Source organism: Mobula birostris, chromosome 1 (genome assembly GCF_030028105.1).
Source record: "Mobula birostris isolate sMobBir1 chromosome 1, sMobBir1.hap1, whole genome shotgun sequence".
Lineage (NCBI taxonomy): Eukaryota > Metazoa > Chordata > Chondrichthyes > Myliobatiformes > Myliobatidae > Mobula > Mobula birostris.
The window spans coordinates 151,415,374-151,434,706 of NC_092370.1; the positions used below are offsets into that span (position 1 = coordinate 151,415,374).

Here is a 19,333-nt window from a genome sequence, read left to right on the forward strand (position 1 = left end):
CTTTTTAGTTTACTTGTACCGTGGGTTTTTTTTGGGTTTTTTTTCCTTATTGACATGTTTGAAAATTAGTATACTATTATATTACCTGGTTATTTTATATCTAAACTGCACTGTTTGTACTAACTTTTTTTTGTGTATTAATATCTCTTGTAAAGTTATATTGCAACTGTGTATCAGTGCCTATATGGTTTACCTTTTGTGTACTAATTCAATAAAAAGATTTAAAAAGAGAAAAAAAAAGAAAGCTTCAACAATTAAATTTAACAGTCCTAGTAAAGAACACTAGCGAGTCAGTCTCATGAGCCTACCTTCACCATTCAGTCACATCACTCTAACCACATTTACTCAAACCTGGTCTGTATTTCTCATTAAAAACAAAAATCAACAAATTTTAGTCTGGCAAATTCTCTACCAATTACAAGAAAATATTTTCTGATTTCAGTCGTGAATGGAGTAGCTCTAATTTAAGGATAATGCACTCTTACTCTTTCTCATCTGAGGAAATATCTGTAAGCAGCCCTGAAGAATTTTACCAAAATGTTTGTTCAGTCACAAAAAGCTCTTCAGATGGCCCATCATCAAGTTTGGGCAAGACTGTGGAATTTATTTTCCATGAAAGAAATAGAGTGTACAGGTCTTTTAACTTACAGCCCAGGTGTAGAAAGCTAACATTCAACTACTAAATCATTGTGCAATGAAAGAACATGGTAACAGAAGGAAGCTTCTCAGGTACACAAGACCATTCTATCATTGTGTTATGAGAGAGCTCTTTTACTCTTATTTGCTTGCTTAATTCCATATCTCTCAAATCTTAGTTCTGAAACTTTCAAAATCAGAAAACACGACCAGAAGTCTAGTACGTTATCAGCTTTACCTGTAAGGTATAAACAATCATGTCCTTCTGGGCATCTAATTGATGTACATGTTTTAGTTTCTCCAGGAGTGTCAGGATGCTCTCAGCATTCACGGCAGAACTACCTATCCCTTCAAAATACCAAACAATGATTTTAAGAAAACCAAATGCACACCTAATAGAATAGAAGTAAACTGGTCTTGTACTATATATTGACTAAGATATTTTCACATGAAATGCTGTGTAAAGTCAGATAATTTTAAAAAATCATTTAAAAATTCTGATTCACTTCGCAGTAACAGCAGCAAGGCTATATATCTGGAAAAAACTGTGCTCGGACGGCACTTGTAAGCAAATGAAAAGGCAGTCAAAATTCAAATGTGCAATAGCTGAAAAGTTTACAAATTCAAGAAAAATAATAACATGGCATTAAATATGAAACTCCCTTAATACGAAAAAAATTAGAAGGAATCATGTAAGGAATTTTAATTTTGACAACTGATGGAAGAGACAACTTTGGATAATATGTTATCTCCTGACAAAACACATACCACCCAAGGGAAGGGAAGATCTGTGCCATGTGCTAACAAAGATAGCTAACAGGATGACAGCAGCATGCTCATCAGACTGTGGGAAGTTCATTTCGGGGTGGGAAGGGATGGGGGTGCACAAGTTCAAATCCCTTGGATAGAAATCAAGACAGTCAACTACAGTCACGAAATATTGTGACCCAGTTTACCTGGAACCCATCCAAAACATCAAAATGTAATTTTGAATAATAAGCCCTTGAATAGTATTGGTGCTGACATTGGTCTACTATGATCTCAGTTTTAAAGTGGGAATGCAGTTTCTATGCAGCGTGATTTTGATTTAACTGCAAAGGAACATTATAAACCATTAGCATAGAAGCAGGTTCCAAATGCCAAAGCAGCCAACTTACTTGTTGCTTTGAGGTACACATCAAATGTCACATCCTCCTCTGCAGTGACTCCTTCGAGCTGTCTCTGTTCTTCTTGCAAAGCCAAGCAGATGAGATGAAGGGTCTACATGATGATGAAAAACACGCTCTGATGCCACAAGCCACACAAAATATGTTAACAAAGTAAATATTAAAACGAGTCAACTAATTTAAAAATCAACTTTGAAATGCTTTGGTATTTGATCTACCATCCTCCCCCTGCTCCACATTCTGGGATTTCTACTTTCAGCAAGTACCACTAATGGAAGTGGTTCAAATGAATTTGAATTTCATGCCACAACAACTTAGACTTCAAGCTGCTCTGTGACTTTTCACATGGAACTGCACTTTAAGAGGAACTGCATTTGGGCAAATCTTACAGTATCTGTATGCAGGATTTGTGGCATCCAAACAAATAAAAATAAAGGTGAGAAGTAGATCAACAAGACTGTCCTTTTTGCAAACTCCTATTTAGCACTCAGTTTTAACATGAAAGATCCAACAATCTCCAGCAATTAGGATACAACTTTAGTTTTTACACAGCTGAAAGTCGATAGTTGACAGGTTAAAATGAAAAGCTGAAGGAACATGGAATACAAAATAAAATTACTTTTACAAATGCAATATAAAAGACAAGAGTCTCCATTTCTTTGTTCTCAAAATGCAGGCTAATAGTTGCATTATACCATTTTTGAATTACTGCAAAGTACAGTAAAACCATTCTATTTTTTCAAAATTAACTTGGAGGTAATCAACATGTTCCAAGTCCATACCTTCTGCACCATTGCTTCATTGCACAACTGCCCAATGGAATCTACAGCTCGTTGAAGAACTGTTCTGATGATCAGCATAAAAACGTCACATTTCAAAATGTTTGCAACCTTTGCAAATGTTGCGTAGAACTGAGGGGGGACAGGAGGTGGAAGAGCTGCAAAACAAATTATCTTCATTTAAGGGGTTGAAGAGAGCGAAAACAATTGGTGCACAAAAGTTATAGTCATCCAAACATTGGTATAAGACTTTAGTTGCCAAGGATCCTCATCAAGTAAATTCCTACACTTATAAGCTCCCTCATTTTCTAAATGAATGGGGCAAAACTTCCACTGATGGATAGTGAGGAAGTAATGTGTCAGTTATGAGAGCCAGGGTTGGCTGAGGTAGTCTTCTGAGCACAGACAGCAGAGGAGCAGCCTGAAAGGATTAACACCATTATGAAAAGCATAGACTGGGTAGATGGTAAGAGAAACTTCTCCCCATGGCAGAAATAGTCAAAGAACAGAAAGGATAGGTTTAAAGTGAGGAGTAAGAGCCATAGGAGTAACGAGGATTTGAGAAACTTTTTACTGCAGGTAGAGGGTGGATGGAATCAGGAATGTGCTGTCCAAAAAGGTGGCGGAGCAGATAATCCACATATAAGCATATACGAGGAATAATTATCGAGTTCAGTTTTGGCCATCCTGTATAGGAAGGATGTGATTAAACTAGAAAGAGGTCAAAAAAGATTTACAAGGATGTTGAGGGACTGAGTTATAGAGAGAGGTTTGACTTTGCTCCTTGGAGCACAGGAGACTGAATGGTGACCTCAGGAGGTATATAAAACTGAGGGCAGAGACAGGGTGGGCAGTCTTTTTCCAGGGTTGGGAAATTAAAAACCAAGAGAACATAGTTTTAAGATTAGAGGTGAAAGGCTTGGAAGGATGCTTCTTAAAAAAAACACTACAGGTGGTAGATATACAGAACCTGCTGCCAGAAGTGGTTCAGGCAGGTATATCAGTAGGTTGTGGATAGATATATGGATGTCTAGAGTTTAGAATGATATGGGCCAAGTGCCAGTAGATGGGATTAGTTTTTGAATATTTATCTTGGTTGGTATAGACAAGTATGGGCCAAAGAGACCTTTTTCCATGCTGCAATACTCAATGAATAAGTGTTTGTGCTTCTTAATTGCTTTCTTTTTCTAGAGCAACTGCTTCAGGCACGAGCTAGAGAAAATTTAAGTTCCATCTGAATTTGCAGTTGAATCATTATAGTTTACAGAGTAAATGCTGGCAACAGTTTGGCACGAACGTGGTGAGCTGAAGAGCCCATTTTTGTGTCAATGATAATATGATTATGATACATTCTCTCTTCTTCAGGACACCATAGTTCACAGTGTGTGGAGTGGCTGCCTCTCTCTTCCACTGACCAGGCTGTGCCCTGACGCCTGGCACTGTGTGGGGTTTACACATTCCCCCGTGACTGGATAGGTCTTTTTCCCCAAGTCCCAAAAATATGCGAGTTGCCAAGCTATTTGATCACTATTAACTGCCTCCAATGTGTAAATATGTAACAGAATAAGAGAAGTTGATTGGAATGTTAAGGAGAATAAAATGCATTAAAGTATCATTATTGTAAAACTGGGTATGATAGTTGGCACAGAGTGAAGTCAGTTTTGGTGTCATATCTCTCCATGACTTGTGCCACCCAACTCAGTGCAGGTTTTCTCTCCAGAAGAATTATTAGAAAGGCTTCAGAAGATGATGAAGCTCACTCTAAGGCTTCCTGGTTATCCAAGCTACCGAAATTTAAATAGAACACCTGTAGATCTCCTTGACATCCAAGCAATCAAAAACACCAAGTATTAAAATGTAAAAAAAAATAGAAAACTAAATTTAAAAGAAAAATTAAAAATACAAAATATGTTTAAATCTATTTAATTAAAAAATAGTAAGGATTATTTATTGGAGACACAAAATTTAGCAGATGTTGGAAATGTGGAGTAACACACAAATTATCGAAGGAACACATATCAGGCATGATCATGGACCATAAAATATAGGAGCAAATTAATTCCATGATGAATATGGTGAGAGACCCTTCAGCAGAACATGGAACAGTACTGCACTAGACAGGCCATTTGGCCCATGATATAGTGCCGAACTTGACACAATTTATACTAAATGAACTCCTCCTGGTTATCATCATATTCCTCCATTCCCTTCATATTCACGTGTCTAAAAGCCTCTTAAACTCAAACAAATTGCATGCTTCCACTTCTACCCCTTGTAACCCTTTCCCAGCAACTACCACTCCCTCTTAAAAAGAATCTTCCTCCAACCTTAAAAGTATGTCCTCTGGTTGACATTTCCACTCTGGGGAATAGATTCTGACTGGCTAACCTATCTATGCCACCCAATTATAAAAACATTTATCACATCTCCCCTCAGCCCCTGACACCAAGGAGACCGATCCTTATTACTCATATCATCTAATCCAGACAGCACTCTGGAAAACTACATTTGCACCTTTTCACAACATCCACATCCTTCGTACAATGGTGTAACCAGAATCACACACAATATTCCAGGTGTTGCCTGGCTGAAGTTTTATATAGTTGCACCATGACTTCTTTATTCTTGTATTCAACACACTTCCAATACAGGCAATGATTCCATAGGCTTCTTGTGTATATGGGCCTTGATCTCAAGATCACTCCCTGCACACCAAGTCCACTCCAGCAAATCATTGGCTGGTTCCGGAATTCTGTCTAGTCAGAAGGAATAATTGCTGGCAATCCATGAGGTAAATGAGTCGGTGTGACTGGAGTTCAAGGCCTAATGTTCAGTGTCACATCATCGGCAAGTCTAGGGTTTGAAGGCCTGGAGTTCAGGGTCCTCATTTATTGCTATGATTGGTGAGTCCTGGGGTCAATACTGAAGATCAAAGCTCAAAGGTCAATTAGAAATTCAAAAGTCAAGGCCCAACAGTTAAAGCCCTGAACCTGCACCCAATGTTCATGAATAAATGAGGACGCTGGAAGCCGGAGGTGACCTGTCCTATACTTTCAGAACTGTGTGTGCGCACTATTCGGGAGGGATGAACAGGACTTGTTTTGCTGTTATTGTTTTGTTACTTATATGTTCTGTTTTGTTGTGCTCTAAGACGCTCTGTCGAGGATCATGGGCTTGCAGGGTGGCCCCAGCACAAATCATTAGGTTGTGTTGATTGTTAACATGAATGACACATTTCACTGTGTGTTTCAATGCACGTAATAAATAAATGAATTTGAATCTGAAGTGTACACTTCCTCCTACCCTTTCACCTCCCAAAGTGAAACACCCCACACTTGCCCAGGTTAAACACCATCTGCCACTTCTCTGTCCATATCTGTAACTGACTTATGTATCTCTGTATTTGATAGTCACTTACACTTTCCACAACTCAACGAATCTGAGTGTGCTTCGCAAATTTGCTAATCCAGTCATCTACATTTTCATTCAAATCTCAGGGTTCTTTTGAAGACTCTGACCTGAAGTTACACGCTGGCTTTGGTTCTTTGCGGGAATGGGACCTGCTCTCGGGGTCTCACAACTGGCCGCTTTCGACATACCAAGGTCACGGCCTAGAAGACTAGCATGGCTTCTGGGGGGGAGGGGGGGGGAAAGGAGACACATACACACACACACTGTGGTATACTCAGTGCTAGGTGAACGAGTAGTCTTTGGGGTACTGCAAGTCTGTGTCTTTGCTGCATGTTTGAATGCTCGGTGGTGGGTACCAATGCTTTTTTTTTGCTGGTGGGGGAGGGGAGATCGTTGCTTTGCTGCTGTTTACGCGTGGGAGCAGGGCTCTGGGGATCTAATATTTAACTGGCATTCATTCTTTGGGGTCACTCCTCTGTTTTCATGGATGGTTGCGAAGAAAAAGTATTTCAGGATGTATATTGGATACATTCCTCTGACATTAAATGTACCTTTGAAACCTTTGATATACAGTGGATTCCAGTCATTGGACCATTGGTTATTCAGGGCAGTTGTTTATTTGGGACCAATCTTAAAGAACAAAAACTAATTGAGAAAATAGCTGGGATTCCCTCCATTTAAGCACAAAATAATCTGCAGATGCTGGGGTCAAAGCAACACTCACAACACGCTGGAGGAACTCAGCAGGTCAGGCAGCACCTGTGGAAAAGTTCGGTCGACATTTCGGGCCGGAACCTGATGAAGGGCTCCGACCTGAAACGTCGACCGATCTTTTTCACGGATGCTGCCCATTCCCTCCATTTACTTGGGACACGATGTCACTAAAGATCTTTGACCACCGATCAATCCTGACATTGGAAGTTTTGAGAAAAGGGGGTTTCACTCAGATCCATAGACCAAGTAGAAAAGCCAGCTGTGGGTTGCTACAGTGAAAAACAGCTTTCACCAGTGACCAAATGTCATTTTGGATTGATTAGCAAGAGTAAACTGTCTAGTGCCTAGTGAAAGCAGGGGTAAGCACAGTGGCCATTGCCTGAGCGGACAGAGTCAAGAGTAGTGATCTTGAGGCTTTAGCACTTCAAGGCTTCAGTCAGAGAAAGCAAAGGACAGAAAAGTTCAAAATTGTTTTTTTTTCTCCTCTTCTTTATATCTGCTCAGCTAGAACAGCAGAGATGATCGGCAGGAGAGCTGAATGCTCCTCTTGCAGGATGTGGAAAGGCAGGGAGACCGCCAGTGTTCCTGATGACGACAACTGTGAGATGTGCGTCCAGCTGCAGCTTCTAACAATCCACATTAAGGAGCTGGAGCTGGAAATGGATGAACTCAGGATCATTCGGGATGCTGAAAGGGATGATAAATAGTATAGAGAGGTAGCTACATACAAGGGGCAGGACACAGGAAACTGGGTGACATTCAGGAAGGGGAAAGGAGTTAAACAGTCAGTACAGAGTACCCCTGTGGCCATCCCCCTCAACAATAGGTATAAAACTTTGAATATTGTTGGGGGGTGGGGTGGGGGGGGCTGATGACCTAATAGAGGAAGGTCACAGTGATTAGGTCTCTGGCACTGAATCTGTTTTTCTGACTCAAAGTGGGGAAGAAGAGGCACACTATGGTGATAGGGGATCCGTTGGTTAGGGGAACAGACAGAAGATTCTGGGGGTGAGAATAAGATTCCCAGATATATGTTTCATCCAGATGCCAGGGCCCGGGATAGCTCGGATCCCCAGGATTCTTAAGTGGGAGGGTGAAGTTGTGGCCTATGTAGGATGGGATGAATGACAAGGTTCTGCATAGGGAATTCAGGGAGTTAAGTGCCAAATTAAAGGGCAGGGTTTTAATCTCAGGATACCTATGCCATGTGCTAGTGAGCCTAGAACTAGGAAGATTATACAGCTTGATACGTGGCTAAGAAGTTACTGTAAGAGGAAGATTTTTGGATCATTGGGTTCTCTTCCAGGGAAGGTGGGACCCCTAGAGACGGGAGGGTTTGCACCTGAACTGGAGAGGGACTAACATCTTAGCATGATGGTTTATTAATGCTGCATGGTGGGGTTTAAACTGGAGTTGCAGGGGATAGGAACAAGAGTGCCAAAACAATTCGTGGAGAAGTTGTGGAGGCAAAATGTTGGTAAGATCTCACAGTTAGGAATCAAGAGTTGAGCAACTAGTGTCCTGAGCTGTGTATATTTCAATGCAAAAAGTTTTGTAGGAAATGCAGATGAGAGTGCTGAAGATGAGGTAGCTGGTTTACAGAGGCAATGTGTAGTGAGGAGAGGCTATTGATAGGGCCAAATTGCAGCCAACAGTATGAATTGCAACATAAAAGGCAGACAGAATTGAATACAGGACCGAAGGTATTGTATTTGAATACATGCAGTATATGGAATAAGGCATATGAACTTGTAGCACAGCTACAGATTGGCATGTATGATGTTGTAGTCATCACTGAATCATAGCTGAAAGATGATAATAGCTAGGAGCTCAATGTCCAAGGATACACATTGTTTGTAAGGACAGGCAGGAAGGCAGAGGGGCGGCGTGGCTCTGTTGGTAAAAAAAAAATGAAATCAAATCATTAGAAAGAGGTGACATAGGTCAAAAGGTGTTGATTAATTGTGGATAGAGCTTAGAAACTGCAAGGGTAAAAAGACACTGAAGGGAGTTGTATCCAAACAGTAGTAAGGTTGTGGTCAACAAATTACAACAGGAAAATGAATGCCAGAAAATGGACCAGATGGTGTACACCCTAGGGGTCTGAAAGAGGTGGCTGAAGACATCATGGAGGCATTAGTATTGATCTTTCAAGAATCACTAGATTCTGGAATGGTTCCAGAACACTGAAAAATTGCAAATGTCACTCCAGTAAGGGAAAGAAGTAGGAGGAGGAAACTATAGGCCAGATAGTCTGACCTCAGTGGCTGGGAAGATGTTGGAATTGATTATTAAGGATGAGGTCTCAGAATACTTGGTGGTACATGATAAAATAGGCTATAGTCAGCAAGGTTTCCTCCGAGGAAAGTCTTGCCTGACAAATCTGTTGGAATTCTTTGAAGAAATAACAAGCAGGATAGACAAAGGAGAAATGGTTGACGCTGTGTACTTAGATTTTCAGAAGGCCTTGGCAAGGTACCAGTCTAAGCTGCTTAACATGCTACGAGCCCATGGTATTACAGGAAAGATTCTAGTGTGGATAAAGCAGTGGCTGATTGGCAGGAGGCAAAGAGTGGGAATAAAGGGAGTCTTTTCTGGTTGGCTGCCTGTGACTAGTGGTGTCCCACAGGGGTTCATGTTGGGACCGATTCTTTTTATATTATATGTCAATGATTTGGATGAAGGAATTGATAGCTTTGTTGCAAAATTTGCAGACTATATGAAGAAAGGTGGAGAGGCATGTAGCTTTGAGGAAATAGAGGGGCTTTAGAAGGACGTAGACAGATTAGAAGAATGATAAAGAAATGGTAGATGGAATATAGTGTCAGGAAATGTATGGTCATGCACTTCTGTAGAAATTAAAGGGTTGACCATTTTCTAAATGAAGAGAAAATACAAAAAAAAACTGAGGCACAAAGGGACGTGTGTCCTTGTGCTGCAAGATTCCGTAAGGTTAAATGGTAGGTTGAGTCTGTGGTGAGGAAGGCAAATGCAATGTTACCATTCATTTCAAAACGGCTACAATATAAAATCAAGGATGTAATGTTGAGACTTTACAAAACACTGGTGAGGCCTCACTTGGGGTATCGAGAGTGGTTTTGGGCCCTTATCTTAGAACTGATGTGCTGAAACTGAAGAGGGTTCAAAGGGTTTCATGAAAGTGTTTCCATATTGAATGGCTTGTCCTATGTTGGCTCTGAGCCTGTATTCAGAAGAATGAGGGGTGACTGCATTGAAACCTATTGGTTGACGTAGGATCGGAAGGTGTACAGTCTCTATGGCAAGGGTAAAAGGACCCTAATGGCAGTTGAAAACAGGCCTCCAAACAGCAGCCGGGATGTGGATTACAAATTACAGCAGGAGATAGAAAAGGCATGTCAGAAGGGCAATGTCATGATAATCATTAGGAATTTTAACAAGAAATTGGATTAGGAAAACCAGGCCAGAACTGGACCTCAAGAGAGAGAATTTGTAGAACGCCTAAGGGATGGCTTTTTTAGAACAGTTTGTTATTGAGCCCACTATGGGATTGGCTGTGCTGATTGGGTGTTGTGGAATGATCCGGAGGTGATAAGAGAACTTAAGGTTAAAGAACCCTTAGGAGACAATGATCACAATATGACTGAGTTCACTTTGAAATTTGAGGAGGAGAAACTAAATTCCAAAGTGTCGGTATTTCAGTGGAATAAAGGAAATTTCAATGGCATGAGAGGGAAACTGGCCAAAGTTGACTGGAAAGGGACACTAGCAGGAAGGACAGCAGAGCAGCAATGGCTGGAGTTTCTGCGAAAAATGAGGAATATGTAAGACAGATATATTCCAAATAAGAAATTTTCGAATGGAAGGAGGATACTACCATGGTTGACAAGTAAGTTAGAGCCAAAGTAAAAGCAAAAGAAAGGGCATACAAGGAAGGCAGAGCCAGTGGGAAGATAGGCAATTGGGAAGATGTTAAAAACTTGCAGAAGGAAACCAAGGTGGTCATTAAGACCAATAGAAAATTACGCTGGAGATATTGTAAAGAGAGACGCAGAGACAGCAGAGGAACTGAATGCGTATTTTGCACCAGTCTTCACAGTGGAAGATATCTGCAGTACACCAGACGTTCAAGAGTGTCAGGGAAGTGAAGTATGTGCAGTGAAAATTACAACTGAGAAAGTGCTCAGGAAACTTAATGGTCTGAGGGTGTATAAGTCTCCTTGGGTTCTGAAGGAAGTAGCAGGAGAGATTGTGGAGGCATTAATGATGATCTTTCAAGAATTGATAGATAGTGACATTGTACCGGATGACTGGAAAATTGCAAATGTTACCCTGCTATTAAGAAGGGTGGGAGGCAGCAGAAAGGAAACTATAGACCTGCTAGCATGACATCAGTGGTTGGAATCGATTGTTGGGGGTGAGATTATGGAGTATCTGGAGGCACATGACAAGATAGGCCAAAGTCAGCATAGTTTCCTGAATGGAAAATCCTGCCCGACAAACCTATTGCAATTTTTTGAGGAAATTACAAGCAGGGTAGACAAAGGAGATGCAGTAGATGTGGTGTACTTGGATTTTCAGAAGGCCTTTGACAAGGTGCCGCATATGAGGCTGCTTAGCAAGATAAGAGCCCATGGAATTATAGGGAAGTTACTAGCATGGGTGGAGCATTGGCTGGTCAGCAGAAAACAGAGAGTGAGAATAAAGTGATCCTATTCTGGCTGGCTGCTGGTTACCAGTGGAGTTCCACAGGGGTTGGTGTTGGGACTGCTGCTTTTTACGATGTATGCCAATGATTTGGACGACAGTATTAATGGATTTGTGGCTAAATTTGCTGATGATACAAAGGTAGGTACAGGAGCGGGTAGTGTCGAGGAAACAAGAGAGCCTGCAGAGAGACTTAGATAGTTTAAGGGAATGAGCAAAGAAGTGGCAAATGAAGTACAATGTTGCAAAGTATATGGTCATGCACTTTGGTGGAAGAAATAAATGCACAGACTATTATTTCGATGGGGAGAGAATTCAAAATACAGAGATGCAAAGGGACTTGGGAGTCCTTGTGCAGGATACCCTAAAGGTTAATCTCCAGGTTGAGTCGGTGGTGAAGAAGGTGAATACAACATTGACATTCATTTCTAGAGGTATAGAATATAAGAGACAGGATGTGATATTGAGGCTCCCTGCAGAACACCACTAGTTACTGGCAGCCAACCAGAAAAGGATCCTTTTATTCCCACTCACTCCCTTACACCAATCAGCCAATACTCTAACCATGCAGGTTATATTGGTGAAGATGACAAATGTAATGTTCACATTGATTTTGAGAGGACAGAAATATAAAAGCAAGGACGTAACGCTGAAGGTTTATAAAGATATTGGTCAGACCACACTTGTGAGTATTGTAAGCAAGTTTGGGTCCCTCATCTAAAAGATGTGCTCGCATTGGAGGAGGTCCAGAGTAAGTTCACAAGAATGATTCTGAGAACTGAAGTGTTAACGTATGAGGAGCATTCATTGGCTCTGGAGCTGTACCTGCTGGAGCTCAGAAGAATGTGGGGGAGGGGATCTCACTGAAACCTATCAAATATTGAACGACCTAATTAGAGTGGATATGGAGAGGTTATAGGGGACGTCTCAAACCAGATAGCACAGCCTCAGAATTGAAGGATGCCCATTTGGAACAGAAATGAGGAGGAATTTCTTTAGCCAGAGGGTAGTGAATCCGTGGAATTCACTGCCACAGAAGGCTGTGAAGGCTAAGATATTGGGTATATTTGAAGCAAAGATTGATAGGTTCTGATTAGTCAGGGTGGAGAGAAGGAAGGAGAATCGGTTTGAGAGGGATAATAAATTAGCCAAGATGGAATGGCAGAGCAGACTCAATGGGACTAATTCTACTGCTATGTCTTATGATCTTAAGTTATTGTGGTTCTTGCAACATAGTAACTCATCATTGAGGTCTCCATGAGAAAGTTTTAATTCAGAAGCAGGTAAAGGCATAGATACCATGGGTGGAATGATTAAAGTATAATTAGAGGTTTCCAGTGCTGGAAGAAATTACTAAGATAAAGAGTGGTGAAGAGGGCAATAAGAAACTTCTTTTCCCCTCAGTGCAGAATAAAGATTTAGGGTAAGACATAGGAGATTTGAAGATTTATTTTAGCCATTGACATTATATCCCATGCATCTCATTCTTATTTATCCCAAATTCCTATCAATATTTCCCCAGATTCTACCACTCAGCTGTAAGAGAGTGAGTTATGTTGACCAATTGATCTAGTAATATCCTAAGCACATCCTTGGGATATGGAAAGAAACTAGCATGCAGAGGAAATACAGTCACATGGAGACCCTTACAGACAGCAGCATTGAACCCCATTCAGTGGAGTTGAATGGCAGAGTTCTACTAGTTGCAACACAGTGCTGCTCCCTGTCTGATTTCCCTCTGTTCCTCCTCCAGTTCCTTTTGTTGTACAATGGCATTTTATTAGCAGTTCTCCAGCCCTGGGGACCTCTCTCCTACTTCCCATCCTGTGTGAGTGAACTTTATGCTTGCCAGCCTTTTCAGAAAGTTGTTCTTTAACGATTTTTGCAGTTGTGTGAAACTTTAGTTAGATCACTTTTGGAGTAATAAAATAGCAATAAAATAAAATAGCAATTCTGGCCTTCTGAGCCAAGCTGCCCAGCAACCACACAACTCTGATTTACACTAGCCTAATCACAGGACAATTTACAATGACCAACTGACCGACCTGGCACACCCTTGGACTGTGTGAGGAAACCAAAGCACTGCACGTACTCAATGGAGAGGACATCCAGAGACCTCTTATAGAACAGCGCTGGAACTGAACTCCAAACTCTGGAATACCCCAAGCTGTAATTGCACTAGCTACTACAGTACTGTGGCATCCACTCTATAGGAGGAGGTGGAAACTTTGAAGAAGGAGTAAAAGAGCTTCACTGGGATGTTCTCTGGATTACAGAGTATTAGCTATAAGGAGAGGCTGTTCAAACTTGGGTCATTTTTTCTGAACTGGAGGCAAAGGGGAGACCTGACAGATAAAATTATATGAGGCAGAGATATGACAGAGTTTCCCCCGATGAGGAAATGTTGAACAATAGATAGCATAGATCTAAGGTTTCAGGTGGAAAAGTTTAAAGGAGTTTTATGAGGCAAGTTCTTTTTAAATACAGAATAGTAGGTGCTTGGAATGCACTGCCAAGGGAAGTGGTGGAATGACACATTCAGACGGACACATGCGAATGGAGGTATCAGCCACGAGCAGGCAGATAGGATTAGTTTAGACTGGCACCATGGGTGAGAAGGCCTGTTTCTGTACTTTCCTATGTTTTAGTAAAACTTTTGTTTTAAAACTATGATTACAGCATCACCACCCTGTTAACATCAATTACAAGGTAATCATTTAATACCTCAGTCAAGTCCTCTTCCTCCATGAGTAGGCACCCATCTTGCTCCCTAAATGGCCCCATTCTCCATGTCTTATTATTTAAATACATGCAGCACAGACATTTTGGTTTCATTTTATGTTAGCTACCACTCTCCTTCCTATTTGCTCTTTGCCCCCATCTCCTTTTCCCCACTTTCCCTCCATTTACATTTAGCCTGGTTCTCAGGTATCATCAACCAAGCACATGCCTGAGTCCCCCAGTTATTGTGTTACATGCTTAAGGAGATCTGTTTTTTTTTGAGAGAATGATGTAATGGTCTTTTGGAGGTCACCTGATGTGATTTTCCCGCCGATGTGAGGTCACATGATGATGTTTTCCCCCCGCCCCCGTGACTATATAAGGGTCGACTCAGGTGACGCAGTAGGTTTTTGAGTTTGTAGATTTCCAGGTGGAACGTGTTATGCCTCCATTTCTGTTGCATGTTTGTTTTTGTGACGCAGTTTCATTTTAAAAACGGAAGGTGCGTTCTCTTACAAGATATGGTATTTGGACTGGAAATTTGTGGCTGGAAGTGCCAATTTATTCAATTCCGACAGTTTTGAAGGGAGAGTGAAGAATTCATCGAAGTGAAGGATCGAGAGCAGTCGGCATCGTTTGGCAGTTTAATAAAAAATCGACCTTATTGAGTCTTCGTCGGAGAGAACCTGCATCGAGATAACTCTTGTAAAAGGGCAATGAGTTCATGCAAAAAGGTGCTCTCTCTAAAAGGAATTTAAGGTCAGTCGATTTAAACTGTTTAATTTTGGCATCGGGAATCCTGTGGACAGAACCAGCAGTAAAGTTGCGTCTGTGAAGAAATCTTTCTCCAGAGAAGTCTCTCCCAATTGAATGTGTAAAACCGTTGGACTTTCAAAGTTATCGCTTTAAGAACTATATCTGACTGTATCACTTTAAGAACTGTTTTCAGCATTTAACGCTTTCAGAACCAGAGCCGAGTGGCGAGTTGGTGAACGGCTGCGTACCTGTTAACCTCCGGTTAAATTTTTCCTTTGTTTTTTTTTTCCTTATCATTTAGACATGTTTAATAAATGTTTTGTTGTTTTTATATAACCAGTCTCGATTAATATTCATTGTTGCCGGTTATGTAACAATTGCTTCCATCATGCTATTGCTTGTACAATCTAGAGAGGTCTTTACACGATTGTCAGACTTTTCCTAATGAGGAAGTGAACTTAATTAAAGTGAAACAGTTCTCATTACTTTTACCAGATAATCTTTGACTGTAATTCAGCAATTCTCAATTCCCTGATTTTTCAAAAATCTCTCAAAATGCACCAGGAGTGATAGTGCCTCCACGACCCTCTGGGTAGAGAATATCAGAGATTTAATACTCTTGTGAGCTAAGGTTGTTAAGCACCTCAGTTTTAAGATTGCCCCTCACCTTGACTGGTCTTTTTATCATCTCTCATTAGTGGAAACAGTTCAACCTCAACTCTGGTATGCCCCCTTTGGAACTTATTTTTCAGTAAGATCATCCCTTACTTTTCTAAACCACAAAGAATAAAGGTCTAACATAAAAGGATAACCCTTTCATCTGAGAAATTAGCCTTCTGAATAAACTGTCTTTGATGTTAGCTCAATCTTTTAAATAAGAGATCAAAATTGTACAAGGAGTGGCTTCACCAACATCATATACCTCAGAAAGCTGAAACAGGCCAAACTCCCACAAAAGCTGTTGCTTAACTTTTACAGAAGCACAATTGAAACCATCCTGACCAACAACGCCACAGTGTGGTATGCCAGCTACACAGCCGCTGAGCAACAAGACCTGCATCGCGTGGGGAATGCGGCCCAGCAAATTGTCAGGATGGAGCTCCCAGGACTGGACACTGTCTGTTCCAGCAGACTCAGGAGGAAAGCAATCAGCATAACCAGAGACACCACACACCCCGGCCACTCCCTGTCTGACCCGCTGCCGTCCAGCAAAAGGTTCAGGGCACTAAAAGCCAGAACAAATAGACTGAGGAACAGCTTCTATCCCAGAGCTGTGGCCTCCATCACTCCACTCCCACAGAACAATGACTGAAACTGAGCACACATGGACTCAAATACTTGCACTAACGGCACCTTGTGCATTACTGTGATATTCTGGTGCTGCTGCTGCTTATATTCTGTAACTTATCTATTTAATACTGTTTTTCTATTACTGTCTTGTTTTTATCTACCGCGTTATTTAATTGCCTGAGAGGAAGCCAAACAGAGTTTCATTGTACCTATGTATAATGACAATAAAGATCATTCAATTCAATATACAGCCAACTAAGTCTGTGGTGACCATTGTGTCGATCTATCTCATCCCATTTGGCAATACTACAGCAATACTTTCCTAATTTTAAAATTCAACCTGCTAGCAGAGAAGACTGATAACCTTAACTACAGCAGTTGCAATCTAACCTACTGCATTTCGTACACAGCTAACTGGATCCTTCTGTGCTCCACTTCTATGCAATAGTTCTCTCTTTAGATAATAATTTATCTTCTAATACTGCCTACTAAAATGCATCACCTCGCATTTTCCAGCTAAATTTTCATTTGCCAAGGTCCTGCTCATTTCCTCAATTCCTATCCTGCTGAACCATCACGAACTGTGCAATGTCAACAGTGCTTTAGTTCATTTCACTATGCCAAGTTTATTCTTTTATTCTTTGTGCTGCAGATTAACTGTACTCCAAATCCTCAGACCATCCAACAAACCACTTATATAACCGAGAATTTTTATTTGTTTGCAGCAGTGGTTCAGAACAAGCTTGCTTGATTAAATAATGCATCCCACATTTGTCGTAAATAAGGACGAAATATTAGATTAAGCATTCAACTATTCTTTAATTGAAGTCCCATGCAGTATTATGTTTATGTGACCTGGAAAGAGCAGCTGAACCTGTGATTGAACTGCTACTGTATGACATTCGCCCATTTCTCCCGTAGCTAAACCATTATAATATTTAACCTCAACAACTTTATTGATGCTGGCTATCCCACTGTAAAATATAAAACTACAACCTGCAAATGCATCCTTAAATAGAAATTTAAACCTGAATTACCTTCATCACTGTTGGTTTGTTTTTTCTTTTTTTTCTGCTCTTCCTCAGCCTTTAATAAATAGACAAATAATGAAACTTAGTACTGGAATATCAAAATAACAGTTTTTATATCTCTCAATTTTAAAATTTGTAGGTCCCGGAGGCCCAATCAGATTGAATTTTAGCAGCCTTTGTCAGGTTGGAAAGGTCCATTGGAATAGTTTGTGATTTTAAGCAACTTAATTATGATTGTTCAGTTAATTGTTCAAAAGCCAGAGAGTGGAGAATCTGTGGAATTCGTTGCCACAGTCAGCAGTGGAGGCCAAGTGTATAATTAAGGCAGAGGTAGATAGATTCTTGATTGGTCAGGGAATGAATTGATACCAAAGGTAAGGCAGGAGATTGGGGCTGAAAGGGAAAAATGGATCAGCCATGATGAAATAGCGGAGCAGACTCAATGGGCCAAATGGCCTAATTCTGCTCCCACATCTTATGGTCTTATGAAAAGGTTTGCTTTCAATTAAGACTTACATACTGAGCAAGAGATTGCAACGGCTTTCTGAGCATGTTGAATGTTACTTTATCAATAAGTCACAATTGTGTAACATCAAGAGGTGGAAACAATTCAAGGTGCATCAATAACCTTAACATACATGGACAGTACATCAAGCACAGTGGTGTAGGAGTTAGATACACCATTTTACAGATTAATCTTGGCCTTAGGGACTGTATATACAGTGTTTGTACATTTCCCTGGTGTTTCAGTTTCGTTTACTATCTCAAAAGTGCTATGTTAATTACTATGATTTAACATGACTGTAAATTACCCCAATAATTGAGTAGCAACAAATTTAAAGGGGAATCGATGGCAAGTTTGACAGAATCAGTCACAGGGTAACAGAGATATGAGAGGAATGGAGCTGAGACATTCTACGGGGTTATTAATGGCACTAGTTAACTTTATAAAATCAAATATTATACAGCAGGGTGAAGTTTAAGAGATGATGGCTCCTAGTGGCGGCTCCTTTGTTTGCATCTTCAAAAACAGTTCTATTTCTATCTTTAGTATCTCTACTTTTCTCTTTCAGGGTTCTTTTGAAGACCCTGACCTGGAGTTACACACTGACTTTGGTTCTTTGCCAGAATGGGACCCGCTCTTGGGGTCTCGCGACTGGCTGCTATTCGACATACCAAGGATGCGACCCAGAAGACCAGCATGCCTTTGGGGTTCTGGGATTTTGTGGCTCTGGAGGTAGGCGTACTTGAGGTTGATGCCTCCACAGAAAATCACTGTGTTGTGGGAGACAGAAGATAGAAAGCAGCAAGCTGGCTGCGTGCCCAGAGATCCGAGTGCTTCGGGCACAGAGCTAGGAAAAAGCGACGCAATAGACTTTTAACATCGTAAATCAGCAAGTTGTTTGTTATGTTTCCCCTCTTGCTGTGAAACGGGGACACCTCTTTTTCCCTTATTAGGGAGAAAGAGAGCTTGTGGTATGTGAATTACTGGGTGAACGAGTAGTCCTTGGGGTACTGCAAATCTGCGACATTATTGATGCTTTGCTGCATGCTTGAGTGCTTGGTGGGGGGAACTGATGCTTTTGTGCTGGTGGGGGGGAATCATTGCTTTGCTGCTGCTTATGCATGGGAAGGGGAGCTGGGGAGGGGCTTTGGGGTTCTAACATTTAACAGTCATTCATTCTTTGGGACACTGCTCTGTTTTCAAGGATGGTTGTGAAGAAAGTAGTTCAGGATGTATATTGTATACATTTCTCTGACATTAAATATAACTTTGAAACCTCTGAGATAAAGAAACTTAGTAAATACAAATACAAAATAATCTGCAGATGCTGGGGTCAAAGCAACACTCACAACATGTTTCCACGGATGCTGCCCGACCTGCTGAGTTCAACAGACAATAGGTGCAGGAGTATGCCATTCGGCCCTTCGAGCCAGCACCACCATTCACTGTGATCATGGCTGATCATCCACTATCAGTATCCAGTTCCTGCCTTATCCCCATAACCTTTGATTCCACCAACTTTACGAGCTCTATCCATTTCTTTTTTGAAAGCATCCAGAGACTTGGCCTCCACAGCCTTCTGGGGCAGAGCATTCCATATATCCACCACTCTCTCGGTGAAAAAGTTTTTCCTCAACT

The 19,333-nt window shown here is 41.0% G+C and overlaps 1 protein-coding gene across 4 annotated transcripts in view; it reads right to left on the reverse strand.

Annotated features, from left to right (window-relative positions):
• Positions 1-19,333, reverse strand: part of ubr1 (ubiquitin protein ligase E3 component n-recognin 1) — a 288,023-nt gene that overhangs the window by 115,670 nt on the left and 153,020 nt on the right. For all 4 annotated transcript variants that reach the window (XM_072264036.1, XM_072264044.1, XM_072264054.1 and 1 more), the window contains exons 24-27: positions 17,197-17,245; positions 2,585-2,739; positions 1,794-1,896; positions 875-984 (exon numbers count right to left, since the gene is read on the reverse strand). In XM_072264036.1, coding sequence (XP_072120137.1) covers positions 875-984; positions 1,794-1,896; positions 2,585-2,739; positions 17,197-17,245 — 417 coding nt within the window. The remainder of the gene's footprint in view (positions 1-874; positions 985-1,793; positions 1,897-2,584; positions 2,740-17,196; positions 17,246-19,333) is intronic.